This window comes from Caretta caretta, chromosome 5 (genome assembly GCF_965140235.1).
Source record: "Caretta caretta isolate rCarCar2 chromosome 5, rCarCar1.hap1, whole genome shotgun sequence".
Classification (NCBI taxonomy): Eukaryota; Metazoa; Chordata; order Testudines; family Cheloniidae; genus Caretta; species Caretta caretta.
Genome location: NC_134210.1, coordinates 63,222,319 through 63,238,863, shown reverse-complemented (window position 1 = coordinate 63,238,863; position 16,545 = coordinate 63,222,319). Strand labels below are relative to the sequence as shown.

Sequence of the window (16,545 nt, the reverse complement as noted above, 5' to 3'; positions counted from 1 at the left end):
ACGGCCAGAAGTGAATGGGGAAAGCGGGTGTGTACTAACATGGATGACAAGATAATGTCCACAGTGATCATATACTGTATGGAACCAGATCTATGCCCATAAAGCACTAGATACAGGTACTGTGATCCTGAACAGTGAACCTACAAGAAATGCAGAGCAATAAAGGGGTTAACAAAATAGCATTTTCCCTTTAAATACACTCAGCTCTTATCAGAGAGCAATCTTCATAAGCCAGGATTTTGGGTGCTGTAAAAGGTGGTTGTGAGAGTGTGAGTAATTACAATGAATTTCCATAAGGCTGGAAGCCTTGTATCAGAGCATTAACATGACTGAAACGTGCATATCATTTTTGGACTAGCTTCAAAGAAAATGTACGATTCAAAAGCAAAACACAGTTTGTTTTATTGTAAAATGGATGCTGGGCTTTACAGACTGAGAATTTTCAAAGAAAATAGTTTTTATGTTTTGAAAATTAATGTATTAATCTGCTTTTAAGGTTATTATAAAATAAATACTTCATGATCAAACACGTGCTTTTGATATATGGCTTAATTAAATCACAATGATTTGTAATAGAAAGATGCCAACGAATATGAAATGAGCTCTATTTTACTTAGAAAGGTCATTCTTTTTTCTCCTGATTAAAACTCCTAATAAAATTACAGCAGCTATGGTTTTCATCAAGGAAGTAGTTAAACAACTAATCTTTATATAAATATATTCCATGCCAGTTCAATAAATTAGAAAAAACAAGAATAACCTAGTTAAAATGCAATTCAGAGGAAACACTGGGCGGATGGCTATTTACATGAGAAAGCACAGAATAAATGAGCCTCATAAATTATTCACAGCTAACCAATAGAATTTAGGGGATCAGATCTCTTCAGAAATTAAGTGAGAGCTACTGCAGAGAGACTCCATTTTTTTTCCACCACAGCTGACAGGAGAATCTACTTTGAACAGCCTAATGAATTTCAGTCCCACATCTGCTTGCAAGCAAGACCAAGATCACCTTGAAAAGGAATCTGTGACAAATCACTCTGTCATTTGTTCCAGTAGTTGCTGTCCTGATACATTCCCTGTCTTCTGAGGCATAAAATACAAAGGATTCAGTATGAGATCAAGCAGCAAAGGAAATACATGGTTTTATGATTTTTTTTTTGTCTGTTCTGTGCATTGTTTTCCCTTTTTCGCACCCGAGTTAATTAAATCTTTCACTGTAAAAGCCAGATTCCATTTCTGTCAAGGGCCTCTTTTTTAAAAAATGGTTTAGTAAACTACAAAGTTGCCTTGCACATACCACAGATTTCATTCTCATCTCTCCAGCAGTTCTTTTTCTCCAAATGGGGAAAGAGAGGAAATGACACTCTCTCATTCCTGCTTTTTGCACCCAAACAAAGGCAATTATGTAATTTTCATGTTTCACATGTAATGTCAAGACCTTATTAAGTTTAATTTAGATTAATAAAATTGCAGCCAAGGAGAGGAAAGCAACTCTCATCATAAAGGGAAACATCTCAGGAGCTACCTTCTTTTCCTCCCCCAACTTTACCACATCTTGTCCTATGCCGGTTGTTTCGAGCTGAGAAATAAGTTAAAGGGGAGGAATTAGGCCCTCTTCTATGGCTGGATTCCACAAGGCACAGAGCTCTTCAGTGCTGATCCAGCAAAGCATTTAAGCACATACTTAACTTTAAGCACAAACTACCCACATGCTTAAAGTTCAACATGTGCTTGAATGCTCAGAGATGCTGACTTTTTGGTTTTCCCGGAGGTGCTCGACCCGTGCACTGCCCTGGTCCCGCCCGCACTCCACCCCTTCCCCCAAGGCCTCACGCTGCCCCACCTCTTACCACCCCATTCCACCTCTTCCCTCCTCCACTCCGCCCCACCTCTTCCCGCCCCATTCTACCCCTCCCCCAAGCACGCCCCACCCTCACTCCTCCCCTTCACCCCCAATGCCTCCTGCATGCCACTGAACAGCTGATCACTGGCAGACAGATCCTTTAGCCCTGTGTACAAACTTTTTTTATTTCTCTCACCATCATAGCCATGTCTTCCATTCATTCCTGCCCCAGACCCTGTTTCTTACTTCTTCTTTATGAACGGAGAGTGGGCAGAGGAAAAGAGTTTCTGATTCTCCAGCATTTTCATACCAGGATTTTTTCATTCTGCACCCATCACCTTGGGCAACAAATTTACAGCTGTAAAAGAAATCCATAAAGCTTGAGGATATAAGGCCTGATTTTATTTGCATGCACAATTCTGGCAACTGCACATACAAATCAGGTATTTGTATGCATACATGGGTCATGATGAATTCAGTTGGTTATTTACATTTACCTGAGTGAAAAATTACAATAATTATGCATATAAATATGGCATGGAGTTCTGTGTGCAGTTTTAAAAATCAGCTCTTTGTGACCATGTTCCCTCCTCACCCTAATTTCAGAAGGTTTTTTAATATGGCTCAGCATCCGAAGTATGTCTTCATTTTAAGTTATCTCCTAGCTCTTCTGATAATGAATATGACTTCATAAAGTAAATCAATACAAGCTGTCATTTTGTTTCTGCAGAGTCTCAAATAATTATCTAGGAGCAGGTCAGAAATAAAGGAAGATACAAAGTGAGGGGTCAAATTGGCCACTGTTTTTGTTAAATAATAAAGTGAGCCAAATCAGCCAAAACTAAGCAAGGTAGGATGTCCTTGCTAAAAATGACTTAGACCATTGTGTGCTAGGTAATCTACACCACAGCAGAAACCAAAGGCACCACTCCACTGGGACCAGCATCCACTGGTGAAGTCCTACCCTGGGATGGGTTACCCTGGCAAAGATGCAGCCTCGTATATTGGGCCTTCATGCAGTCATGTCCCTCTATTTGATGCACCTTACAGATGCCAGTAGCTTGAATCCCTCAATGTGTGCACATGGCATAAATAGATCACTTTACCACATGAGGTTCTTTGGGAATTCCAGGTTTGATTGAACATAACATCAAGTGAACCGTAACAAAACTGGGTGGTTTTGTAAGGTGCCTGGCAAGTTTCACTATCCCCATCCTACCCACAAGCAGCTCCTGGCACACACCCTTTCCCTGTTGATGTTTTCTGGGTGGTGAGGCAGTGACCTGTATCCCCAATTCCCCCTACAGACTTGTCTGGTGTCAGCCATTACTTTGTATCTGACACCTGTGAGTATAGGTGTCAAGGGGGAGGGTTTGGAGACTTATAGCAGGTAGAATTTTAGCTCCCCGTCCCAAGCAGGCATCCTTGGGTGCAGTCATAGAATCATAGAATCATAGAATATAAGGGTTGGAAGGGACCCCAGAAGGTCATCTAGTCCAACCCCCTGCTCGAAGCAGGACCAATTCCCAGTTAAATCATCCCAGCCAGGGCTTTGTCAAGCCTGACCTTAAAAACCTCTAAGGAAGGAGATTCTACCACCTCCCTAGGTAACGCATTCCAGTGTTTCACCACCCTCTTAGTGAAAAAGTTTTTCCTAATATCCAATCTAAACCTCCCCCACTGCAACTTGAGACCATTACTCCTCGTTCTGTCATCTGCTACTATTGAGAACAGTCTAGAGCCATCCTCTTTGGAACCCCCTTTCAGGTAGTTGAAAGCAGCTATCAAATCCCCCCTCATTCTTCTCTTCTGCAGGCTAAACAATCCCAGCTCCCTCAGCCTCTCCTCATAACTCATGTGTTCCAGTCCCCTAAACATTTTTGTTGCCCTTCGCTGGACTCTCTCCAATTTATCCACATCCTTCTTGAAGTGTGGGGCCCAAAACTGGACACAGTACTCCAGATGAGGCCTCACCAATGTCGAATAGAGGGGAACGATCACGTCCCTCGATCTGCTCGCTATGCCCCTACTTATACATCCCAAAATGCCATTGGCCTTCTTAGCAACAAGGGCACACTGCTGACTCATATCCAGCTTCTCGTCCACTGTCACCCCTAGGTCCTTTTCCGCAGAACTGCTGCCTAGCCATTCGGTCCCTAGTCTGTAGCTGTGCATTGGGTTCTTCCGTCCTAAGTGCAGGACCCTGCACTTATCCTTATTGAACCTCATCAGATTTCTTTTGGCCCAATCCTCCAATTTGTCTAGGTCCTTCTGTATCCTATCCCTCCCCTCTAGCGTATCTACCACTCCTCCCAGTTTAGTATCATCCGCAAATTTGCTGAGAGTGCAATCCACACCATCCTCCAGATCATTTATGAAGATATTGAACAAAACCGGCCCCAGGACTGACCCTTGGGGCACTCCACTTGATACCGCAGTCATACCTTCGTGAACAAGTTTATTGTCCTGTGGGTGTCTTCAGAGTGGGCCCTAAGGAGATAGTCATCCAAGTATGGGTAGATCATGATCCCCAGGGTGCATAAGTGTGCCGCTACTAAGGAGAGGACCTTGGAGAATACTGTGTGGGCTAACGAGAGGCTAAAAGGAAGTACTCTGTACCGGTAGTAGTCCTGACCTAGGGTAAACAGGAGGAATTGTCTGTGGGCTGGTACAATCAATATGTGGAAAATAGGCATCCTGAAAGTCAAGGGCTGAGAACCAATCTCCCTGTTCCATGGATGGAATAATCGCTGCTAATGTGACCATCTTGAATTTTTGAGGCTTCTCATATTTGTTCAGTGCTCTGAGGTCCAGTATGGGTCTCCAACCTCCCTTTTTCTTAGGGATCAGGAAATATCAGGAATAAAACCCCTTTGCCTCAGAGATATGCACGCATAGATGTGTCTATGGCTCCTAGAGATAGGAGAGGATCTATTTCCTGTCGTAATAGTATCTCATGAGAGGGGTCCCTGAAGAGGGATGGGGAGGGAGGGTGGGGAAGTGGATAGAATACCCATGAGAGATAATTTCTGAAACCCATCTGTCAGATGTTATGTGTTCCCAATTCTGATGAAACAGAGCCAGACAATATCCAAAGGGATGTGAAAGGTTGGAAAGCTGCATCTGGTGTCATGGGGAGCAGTTTCTTGAGGCCTCAACCAAGGAGTCAAAATTGGAGTTTTGAGGTGGAAGGTTGTGATGTGGAAGACTGAGGGCGTGATGATTTACACCTTTGAATTTTAGACTTTTTCCATTGTGGCTCACAATAGCACTGTAATGGGTACTGGGCTGGACATGACTTTTGGGAACGCTGAGGAGTAAATTTACTTTTTTGCCTAGCCCTGGTGAGCGAAGTGTGGCTCTGAAGTCTTATGGAGCTTGGCATCGGTCTTATCTGCAAAGAGTTTGAAGGGGAGATCCTTGACAGTCATCTGAACCTCCTTTGGCAGTCGTGAAAGATACAGCCATGTCACTCACCACATCATGACTACTGTGGCTATTGAACAGGCTGCAGTATCCGTGGCAGCTAGTGCAGTTTGGAGTTCTGTTTTTGCCACAATTGCCCCTCCTGTATGATGGCCTGAAGTTGATCTCTGTATCATCAATAAAGTTGTTAAGCTTGGCATAATTTGTGCAATCGTATTTGGCCGTTAGTGCTTGGTCATTTGCAATAAGAAATTGCAAAGTCGGGAAGAGTAGATCTTTCTCCCAAACAAGTCCAGTCTCTCCCAATCCCTATAGTAAGGGGTGGATTTTGAATAGTGCTGGTGGCCACAGGAGTTCATTTTATCCACCACAATGGAATTAGATGGAGAGTGGGAGAAGAAGAACCCTGAGTCTTTGGTGGGGGCATAATGCATTTTGTTGGCCTGCACATCTGTGCGGCCGATGCTGTTGTTTGCCATATGAATCTTACTGGGTCCAAAAGCACCTCATTAATTGGGTGGGCGATCCTTGAGGAGGAAGTATGTAGAATGTCCAGCAGTTTATGGTGGGTGTCTCTCAACTCAAGAGGGATTTGTAATAAATCTGCCATCCTCTTTGTAAGGTCCTGAAAGACCTTAAATTGGCTGCCATGGATGGAGGAGGGGGCATTACGGCCTCATCTGAAGAGAAGGAAGAGAAATGAGTTGGTGTTGTGGTCTCCTCTTTTGGCTCAATCTCCTGCTGTTCGGAGATTTCCTCAGTAGGCTCTGAGGCTCTAGATCAGCAGTTCTTAACCCACAGCTCATGGGCCACATGCAGGCTGTGGGGCTGGGTTAGCAGCTGCTTGGCCACCCAGCGCCTTGAGGTCCAGGCTGCCTGGCCAGGCAGGGCACGGTGCAGCACAGCGGGGTCGGGGTCCAGAGTGGCAGGTTCCAGGCTGCCACCCTGCCAGCCCCATGTGGCAGAGTCCAGTGGGGTCTGGGGCTGCCTGCATGGCGGGGTCTTGGGCTGCCATTCTGGCCAGCCCCACATGGTGGGGTCCAGGGCTGCTGACCGGTCGGCCCCACAGGGAAAAATCAGTCCAAGTTAATAAGCTCTCGCTTCCTGTCTTTCTGACATATGACTGGCATAAAAGACATAAAAAAAGCAAACCCAAAATGCTGGTCTTTTGACTACGTTTACTCTGTTACCGCTATTACAGCCACCAAATTAATCCCACTTGTGAATTCACAGCTGTTCTCTTGAAGTGGTTGGTGTAACCATTGCAAAACACTTGCTTTTGGTACAACAGAGAAAAATGACACAAGCAAATATATTTCAGTTATTGCATTTCTGTCTGCACCCATCCCAACATCCAGGCTCTTTGGAAAGTTAAATGGACCAATGGACCTTCCTATCTTACTAGTACTAAGAGAAAGGAAGGAAGAACAGTAACAGAAATACAACAAAAATACTATGTCTGCAACTTCAATTTTTCTCACCAGAAAATAAAACTTTATAATCTTTAGAATTAACAAAAAAGGTGATTTAGAATAAAAATATAATATCAAATTTTAAAAACAGGAACATTACACACTCAATTCTGACTTATTTACATTGTCATTCTCAGTAAAGTAAGGCTCTCCAAAACCATTTGTTATCAGTAAACATTATGAACACAATTCTCTTCTCCTTGTATATGTAGTAATTTGGGGCATTCAAGAGATTTATCATTCACATGAGCTTGGGAATCTAGAGAGATTTCCTTTCAATACAGATGCCAAGTCAAAGAAGAACAAATTTATAAACATTTGTCAGATGGCTGTGGTCTGTTAAGTCCCCTATGTGCTTTTGGTAATGAAACAAAACCAAGCCTGGTGCCAGCGATTTTTTTTTAGTCATTCTATAACCTTCACAAAGTGTAAAAACACATCTGTGATGAAACAGCACATACATCCAGCATAACATTAGTACAGTCGATGTGCTGAGTGTGTATATTACCTCTTCAAAAGCTATTCATTCTAGTTTAACACCAGCCATCTACTTCTATCCTTCTGGTTTGCTGCATTCTAGCATGAACTAAGGACCTGATCCAAAGCCCCTGGATGGGAATTTTGTCATTGACTTCAATGAGCTTTGATCAGGCCCCCTATGAGGTTCCCAACACCATTTACAAGGTGTTGAGTTCCCTCAACCCCCCGACTTATTCTTTTCCCAACACCTAGCAAAGTTGTGCCCCTGGAGTTCATCATAACACAAAATATTACAAACTAGCTCAAACCATTTTTGAAGAAAAAGATATTAAAGATAAAGTGATGGTTAATCTTGCCAAGGTGGCCTTGCAGTGGTCTTCATGCTCTTACTCCTGTGGGAGCTCTTCCCCTTTTGGTGAATGAATAACCCCTTAGAACTCTGCTGCTGCCGTTTGGATGATGAGTTGCTGGATGCTTCTGCCATCGCAGACACATGGTTGGGCAAAGGTCTCTCACTGTGTGGAGGAGGCAGGGGTGTTGAATCTGGCACTGGGTTATCTTTTGAAATCTTATCCAAGCCGCTTGCAGCTCCTCCTCCTGCACTCTCCCCCACTTCAGACTTTGTAAAATGAGGAATGGATTCTGTTTTCTTCTTTTTTCGTTCCTTTCTAAAGCTCTGAAGGTTTTCAAAGGCTAGAGCCAGTTCAGTTTGTGAAGTTTCCATTTCACTGGCTGCTTTATCCCATTGTTCCCCACAGTCTTTGAGTGAATTCTCCAAAGAGAAGAAGAACTCTTTTCCAAACCTTGACAGGGCCTCATCACCTTAAGAGATAACAGGGCAGTGAGTTAAATTACAACAGACATTTCACATCAACAGGAATAATCAGGGAGATTTATAAGTGCCAGTACTCGCATTAAAGTATAAAAGCATAAATCAGTAGTAGTTTTGACATGGCTTGGAATGTGTCAGTAAAGCTATAAATTTCTTGTCCTGTGGATCACCTGGTTCTTTGCAACATGTGGTTCATCATTTATCTAGAAAAGCTAAGACTGACAATACAGTGTGTTAGAGAAAGGATTTCCTCCTCTACCAGAAATCAACAGTGCCTGTGTGTAGTAGTCACTAGCCCTCTGCCAAAGACGCCTGAATGCTACTCCCAAATTGATCAGACAAGTTGCTTTCAAATTATGTTAGCCACTCCCTTTCTCCTTCTCAGCAGCTGTCTAAAATTCAGATCTTGTATTCCCATTAGACTGTCAGCCCATACCTTGACATTTCAACTAGAAAAACACAAGCCGAGAGTAGCCACAATGGAAGTCATCACTGATTACATATGTTCTTGTTAATCCATAGTAGACTCAAATAATGAAAAATGGTATAAAACAAGGTCAGGGTTATGGAATTTGTTCCCTTTATATATCCAAGTCAAGGTGCCAAAGAGAAGTAGCACTTTTCCCTTTTATGGGTTTGTCTTTTTATTGTTATATAAATAAGATACAAGGGAAAAAACATTGTTATGCAGTAGAACTGTGCAGAACTTTTTCCTTTTCCTCCTGGATTTGGTACCATGACTATGGGTTAGACACTGCAGAGTTCAAAGCTTCTAACTGATACAACAATATATGATAACCCTGACTTTCTTTTTTAATAAGGTTATGATTGGAAGGGTACAAAAAAAGAAAATATTTAGGAATCTACTCATTTTTTACCCCTATGCATAGAGTTGAAATTCTGCAAGATCTATAATTGTTTACTTCCTAGATCCTAGACAGAAACAATCCATCCCCTTCCATGTGTGGAGAAGACAAAGGAGGGAGATTATACTCGAATTAAGATCCACTTATGATCTCATCCTGCATCACCCTGTCCTATCAGGATGTGGCATTTTGGGGAAGTTCTCTTCAGGTGATTTCATTGACAATGGCCTCACACCTCAGCTGAATTAAGGCAATAAAAATCTAAAAGCCAGTGTAGCTTCTCTGAGATAATACATAAACCTGATGTAGGAGCATAAAGGCTCCTATACCATCCCCTTCCTTGCAGCCAGTGTAAGATGCATAACTGGGGCTTTCCCTCACCCTGGTGATACATGACTGAGGTGTGGTCTAGAAGAATGAACAGAAGACTGGAATCTAGAGACTCAAGCCTTGCTGTGTGATGTGGGGGAGAGACCTCAATATCGATGCAAATATAATATTAATCAAATAGTTATATCTTATTTTTAAGTTATTATTAACTTGTTTGCATCATTATTTAATCTTAAAAATATATCTGCAAGAATGTTCTAGCCAGAATATTTTGAAATATAAAATGTTTAATTTGTTATGTTACAAAATCTGCTTCTATATAATTCCTGATGTTATTGCTATGTAAATGGTAAAATGCTTTATGTACCACCTGGAATCTAATGACCTTGCTAAACTAGTGTAGGAAGCCATTTAAGTACAGACTATTTATATTAATGGGAAACTAATTACGTACTGGCAGTACACAAACAAACCCTAACCAATTCTGGAAGATGAGTATCATCTCTCCGAAGTCATCAACTTTAAATTATTTAAGATAAAGACTTTGTAAGAGTTATTTAATTTTAAAAGACTATTTTGCAAACTTTCATATAAAGAACAGGAGTGTTTGGACTTTTTAAAAAGAGAATCTTTTTATATAACTCTAATAAAACTGACAGATTATTTCAAACTGGACTGAATAAAAAAGAGTTAAAACAAACTTTAAAAGTTGTCTGGATCATTCCTGCCACAAGAAAAACAAAGGCAATTAAAGAAATGTTGCATATTCATTAAACAGAACATTTAGGCATATTTAGGAACTGAAAGTGTCACCTAAGCCAACCCTAAAGACATAAAGCCAATGAAAGGGTGACAGTAACCAGTTTAGAATCTAAACAAGCCTGGAAGAGGTGTGCTTTCCTCAGGAAATCTAATAATCTCAGGAAAACAGAAAGGAGAAGGGTAAAAAAAAAACTTGTAAAGTGAGCTCCTCACACATACACACCCTATGCAATCCTGCTCAAACACACCATTCCACAAGCAAAGTACCATAAACAAATTAACAAAAACAGAGAAGACTCAAGATGAAAGCAACCCAAGGAAAACCACCCTAAGGCCTTGGCTACACTTGCGAGTTGGAACGCATTAAATCAGCCCCAGGTGCCCTAACTCCTGAGGTATCCACACTGGCAAGGCATGTAGAGCACCCAGACTCCACCGATGGAGCGCCCTGGTAATCCATCTCCACGAGAAGCATAAAGCTTGCTGTGCCCCAGCTGGAGTGCCGCGGTGCCAGGGTAGATGCCCTGGTCTGTTAGTGCGCTCTGATCGGCCTCCAGAAGTGTCCCACAATGCCTGTTCTAGCCACTCTAGTCATCACTTTGAACTCTACTGCCCTGCCCTCAGGTGACCAACTGTCAGACCTGCCCTTTAAATTCTTTGGGAATTTTAAAATTCCCCTTCCTGTTTGCTCAGCCAGGTGTGGAGTGCTCTCAGCGAATCTTTCCAGGTGACCATGCCTTCATGCACCAGGCGATCCCCAGTATGGAGCTGGGGATCAGTGTTTTGGGGGAGGAAGCTGTCCAGTCCCAGCTGTGCTCCAGGAATTACGATATCTATGGGCAGATATCAAGGGCCATGATAGAAAGGGGCCATGACCGAGACGCAGTGGAGGGTCAAAGTGAAGGAGCTACGGAATGCCTACCACAAAGCGCGGAAGGCAAACTGCCTCTGCAGTGCTGCGCCCACGACCTGCCATTTCTACAAAGAGCAGGATGGGATACTTGGGGGAGACCCCACCTCCACTCCAAAGAGCACCATGGACACTTCAGAGGCCATAGCAGCCCAGAGTTTAACAAGGCAGGAGGAGGAAAGCAGGAGTGAGGGTGCTGAGGAGCAGGGAGGCCCAGAGCTAGAGGATGGCCCAGCATCCCTAGATGCATGCAGCCAGGAGCTGTTTTCAAGCCAGGAGGAAGGTAGCCAGTCACAGCGGATGGTGCTTGTGGAAAAACAAACAGTAGCAGAGGTGCCTGGTAAGCGATTTTTATGTTGGAAAGGTAGTTGTTCAGTGTGGGCTGTTGGGGCGAGGAGGGTTGCAGAAAGAAGAGTCAGGGCTGCATGCATGCCGAGATGTGGACTAGGGCATTGATATGCTCTCTCACATCACGATAATCGGCCTCAGTGATCTCATCGAAGGTTTCATGCAGAAGCTGGGCAATCCGCTTGCGCAGGTTCTTTGGCAGAGCTACTGTGCTCTTTGTCCCAGTAAGGCTAACATGTCCATGCCACTGTGCAGTGAGGCGCAGGGGGACCATTGCTGCACACAGGCAAGCGGCATAAGGGCCAGGGTGGAAGCCGCATTGTAGTAGAAGACCTTCCCTTGCTTCCCAGATCACCCTCAGCAGCAAGATATCTTCCAGGATAAAGTCATCCTGTGGAAAACGTGGGGACAGTGTTCAGCTGTTGTCTCTCCCCAAGGAACAGAACCCCAGAGGACAGTATGGCCCTGAAACAATCAGTCCCCCTTGCCCCTGTGCTTATTCACCATTTCAGGGCTCTTGTGGGTTATGTGCACTCGCTTTGCGATGGGCACTTTCTGCTATTGTATGCACTGTGTTTGTCTTTAAGTTTGGCCGAATCATTGCTTTGTCTGGTGTTAACCATGCTGCCTCTGTTAAGTGTTGCATTTTGGCTTTTCAGATGCAACCTTGAGATCCCAGCTGTCCTTGTTATCAATGGCCAAAAGGCTGCAAAGAATCAGGAAGCGTCTGTGAAGAAGCAAGGAGGACCTTCTGCATGAAGTCATGCAGCAGTACCCTACTGAAAATCCAAAAGTACAGGAGTGGCGGGAGACCGAAAGGAGGCTCCACCAGCAGAATGAGGATCGCCGGCACCAAAACATGGAGCAGCTCCTAAGCTTTATGAAGCACCAACCGGACTCGATGTGGGTGCTCATAGCACTCCAGATGGAGCGGATCCACAGCCGCCCCCCCACCACAGCCCTTGTCCCACAACTCTTTCTCTTGTGCCCCCATGACACCGCCAACCCACTTTCCCCAACATCAAGTTTCTTATCACCACCAGCTGCCTCCAAAAACCTATAGCTTCACCACCCAGCCCTGGAAACTATGACCCTTACCCACTGCACTCAACCCCCATCACCATGCATTTTAGCCAGCCTGAAGTGCAGCACTCATTGCACGGCACTCCAGACAGAAAGGCTGAATATGATAACAGGGCATACACAAATCTATGATTGTCACATTCCCACCCTGCCCCCTTCCCTCCTCCCACACAGTACAGCTGTGACATGTCATGTGTGTTTCCCAAGCAGTTGGGTTTCTTTTCAATAAATGAATTTTTTGGCTTTGAAAACATTCTTTATTGCATTAAATAAAAGATACCATAGCCCAGCAAAGCAACAGGTGCTGCAATTCAGTGCATCATACATAGCAAACACAGATGCCTACTAGCATTGTAACCGATGCACTTCACTCCCATGCAGGGCACCAAACATTCCAGTCGCCTTTCAGCATCGAATTACTCCCTCAAGGCATCCCTAATCCTTACAGCCCCGTGCTGAGCCCCTCTAATAGCCCTAGTCTCTGGCTGTTCAAATTTAGCCTCCAGGTGTTGAACTCCGTGGTCCATGTCTGAGTGAAACTTTCACCCTTCCCTTCCCAAATGTTATGGAGGGTACCTCACACAGCTATAACCGTGGGGATGTTGTCATTGGCAAGGTCCAGCTTCCCATACAGACAACACCAGCGGCCCTTTAAACAGCCAAAGCACACTCAACAGACATTCTGCACCGACTCAGCCTGTTGTTGAACCGCTCCTTGCTGCTGTCAAGGCTCCCTGTGTATGGTTTCATGAGCCATGGCATTAAAGGGTAAGTGGGGTCTCCAAGGATCACAATAGGCATTTTGACTTCCCCTATGGTGATCTTCTGCTCTGGGAAGAAAGTCCCGGCTTGCAGCTTCCTGAACAGGCCTGTGTTCTGAAAGATGCATGCATCATGCACCTTTCTGGACCAGTCTGCATTAATGTCCATGAAATGCCCACAGTGATCCACAAGCACCTGGAGAACCATTGAGAAATACCCTTTCTGATTTATGTATTCGGAGGCTAGGTGATCTGGTGCCAGAATTGGAATATGCGTCCCATCTATTGCCCCTCTGCAGTTAGGGAAACCCATTTGTGCAAAGCCAGACACAATGTAAAGCATGTTGCCCAGAGTTATGGTTCTTCTGAGCAGGATGCGATTAATCGCCCTGCAAACTTGCATCAACATGATTCCAACGGTCGACTTCCCACTCCGAACTGGGTAGCGACCAATCAGTAGCAGTCTGGAGTAGCCAGCATCCAGATTGCAATAACCACCTACTTCTTCACCGGTAGTGCAGCTCTCAATCTCGTGTCTTTGTGTCGCAGGGTGGGGGCAAGCTCAGCACACAGTCCCATGAAAATGGCTTTCCTCATCCGAAAGTTCTGCAGCCACTGCTTGTCATCCCAGACTTGCATGACGATGTGATCCCACCACTCAGTGCTTGTTTCCCGAGCTCAAAAGTGGCGTTCCACTGTGGTGAGCATGTCTGTGAATGCCACAAGCAATCTCATGTTGTGTGCATTATGCGAGTCAACATCATCGTCGGACTCCTCACTGTCACTCTGTAGTTTAAGGAGTAACTCGACTGCAATTTGTGACGTTCTGGCGAGACCCATCAGCATATTCCTCACTAGTTCGGGATCCATTCCCACAGACCGAAAGGGAAGACAGAGCACGCAGTACAAAAACCGTTGAAAGATGGCATCAAATGTGGATGGAAGCACAGGGATTGCTGGGATGCATCACGGGGCATTGGGACAGGACCCAGGATGCCCCGTGCCCCCCCACCCGCCCCTTCCCACAAGCCACAGCTCCAGAATGGGAAGAGATGCTCTGCGGGATAGCTACCCATAATGCACCGCTCCCAATGCCGTTGCAAGTGCCGCAAATGTGGCCACACCACTGAGCTTGCAGCTGACAGTGTGAACACACGGCAGCGCTTTCCCTGCTGCGGTCTCCGAGGGCTGGTTTAACTCACAGCGCTCTACATCTGTAAGTGTAGCTATGCCCTAAGACTTCAACATGGATTGGTGAGAGGAAATTAAAAAAGTGCTAAGGGATTAGATTTGCAACTCTTGTAATGATTTTCCTGGAATATTAAAATGCTGTTGTAACTTAAAAGACTAACAGTTTCTCCTGAAACACCAAATGATTGGACTACATATTTGGAGAGGAGACAGGGACTAAACATTGGTAAACAGTGAAACAGTGGAATGTAAAATTCTTCACATTCGTAACTGGTGTTTCTTAAAACAGCTCCTCAAATGGCTTTTTCTAAGTAAATAATTTAAATATGTTCTTCAATGTCATAGGATTTAGTTAAGATTGCTTACTTTGCCAACTATAAACTGGCTGATTAGTTATTAATAACCAACAGGTTCCCCTCCCTGGAACAAAATTATTTTGCCCATTGTGACACTACACCCCATATTCTTCATACAATTATTGTTATAATATAATTATAGTATAACGATGATATGTTTTGTGCAAGATAAGGCATGTGAGATATCATTGGAAAGGTTATGATTTGCTGAATATGATTATTTCATTTGTATGCATGTATCATTTTTGTATCTAAAGTTAGGAATATTGACTATACATCTATGTATACATACATACATCTGGCTCTGTGGATGAGGGGAAAGCAGTGAACGTGTTATTTCTGGACTTTAGCAAAGCTTTTGATATGGTCTCCCACAGTAATTTTGCCAGCGAGTTAAAGAAGTATGGGCTGGATGAATGGACTACAAGGTGGATAGAAAGCTAGCTAGATCATCAGGCAAAATGGGTAGTGATCAATGGCTCCATGTCTAGTTGGCAGCCGGTATCAAGCGGAGTGCCCCAAAGGTCAGTCCTGTGGCCAGTTTTGTTCAATATCTTCATTAATGATCTGGAGGATGGCGTGGATTGCACCCTCAGCAAGTTTGCAGATGACACTAAACTGGGAGGAGTGGTAGATAAGCTGGAGGGTAAGGATAGGATACAGATGGACCTAGACAAATTAGAGGATTGGGCCCAAAGAAATCTGACAAGTGCAGAGTCCTGCACTTAAGACGGAAGAATCCCATACACTGCTACAGACTAGGGACCGAGTGGCTAGGCAGCAGTTCTGCAGAAAAGGAGTTGGTAGCCAGGAATCAGAGCCCAGGGTCACAGCAGGAGTCAGCACCAGGCTCAGAACTGGAGTCAAAGGCCCGACGCCAGAGCCAAGGGTCAGAGATGAAGTCAGTGGTCAGGAATCAGAGCCGAGGGTTAGAACTGGATTATCTGGAGTGAGACAAAGCAGGGGCAAGGCTCGGTCCAAGGCAGGAGCAAGGAGGGAGCAAGGCTGGGAACAAGCAAGAGCAGGAGCTATTTCAGCCATAGGCAAATGTTTTGAGCAGCCACTGAACTGTTGTTGGGTTTAGGAGCTGATCTCCTGACTCTTCCAACCAATCAGGTAGCGTAGCCAACCAGTTAGACCAGTGGTTCTCAACCACGGGTATGTGTACCCCATGGGGTACACAGAGGTCTTGCAGGTGGTACATCGACTCATCTAGTTATTTGCCAAGTTTTACAACAGGCTACATAAAAAGCACAAGCAAAATCAGTACAAACTAAAATTTCATACAATGACTTATTTATACTGTGCTATATACTATATATTGAAATGTAAGTACAGTATTTATATTCCTACTGATTTATTTTATAATTATACTGTAAAGATGAGAAAGTAAGCACCTTTTCAGTAATAGTGTGCTGTGACACTTTTGTATTTTTATGTCTGATTTTGTAAGCAAGTAATTTTTAAGTGAGATGAAACTTGGGGGTACGCAAGACAAATCAGGCTCCTGAAAGGGGTACAGCAGTCTGGAAAGATTGAGAGCCACTAAGTTAGACTACTACAGGCCAGCTGCGCTCATTAGGTTGCCCAGCTACTGGCTCTGCTGCAGGCCCTTCTTCCAGACTGGCTCAGTTGCACGCCCTGATTCCTGACAGCTACTATGCTGGTGTGCAGAGAGTACTGCTAACCTATCATGCTGACCAACAGTTCCTTGTAACAAGCACCTCCCTTGATCTGTCTGTATCCATTTTTGTCTTATGCTTGGATTGTAAACTTTTTCGGGTGGGGGACTGTCTCTTTGTTCTATTTATACAGCACCGAGCACAAGGAGGTCCTAGTGCATGAGTGGAGTTCCTAGGCACCGTGGAAGGCATAAAGATAA

The 16,545-nt window shown here is 44.2% G+C and overlaps 1 protein-coding gene across 1 annotated transcript in view; it reads right to left on the bottom strand.

Moving 5' to 3' along the window:
- Positions 1 to 5,987: 5,987 nt before the first annotated feature.
- LOC125637390 (uncharacterized) overlaps positions 5,988 to 16,545 on the bottom strand; it is a 35,506-nt gene continuing 24,948 nt past the window's right edge. The window contains exon 3 of the mRNA XM_048851792.2: positions 5,988 to 8,046. Within this exon, the coding sequence (XP_048707749.2) occupies positions 7,571 to 8,046 (476 nt within the window). The 3' untranslated portion in view covers positions 5,988 to 7,570. The remainder of the gene's footprint in view (positions 8,047 to 16,545) is intronic.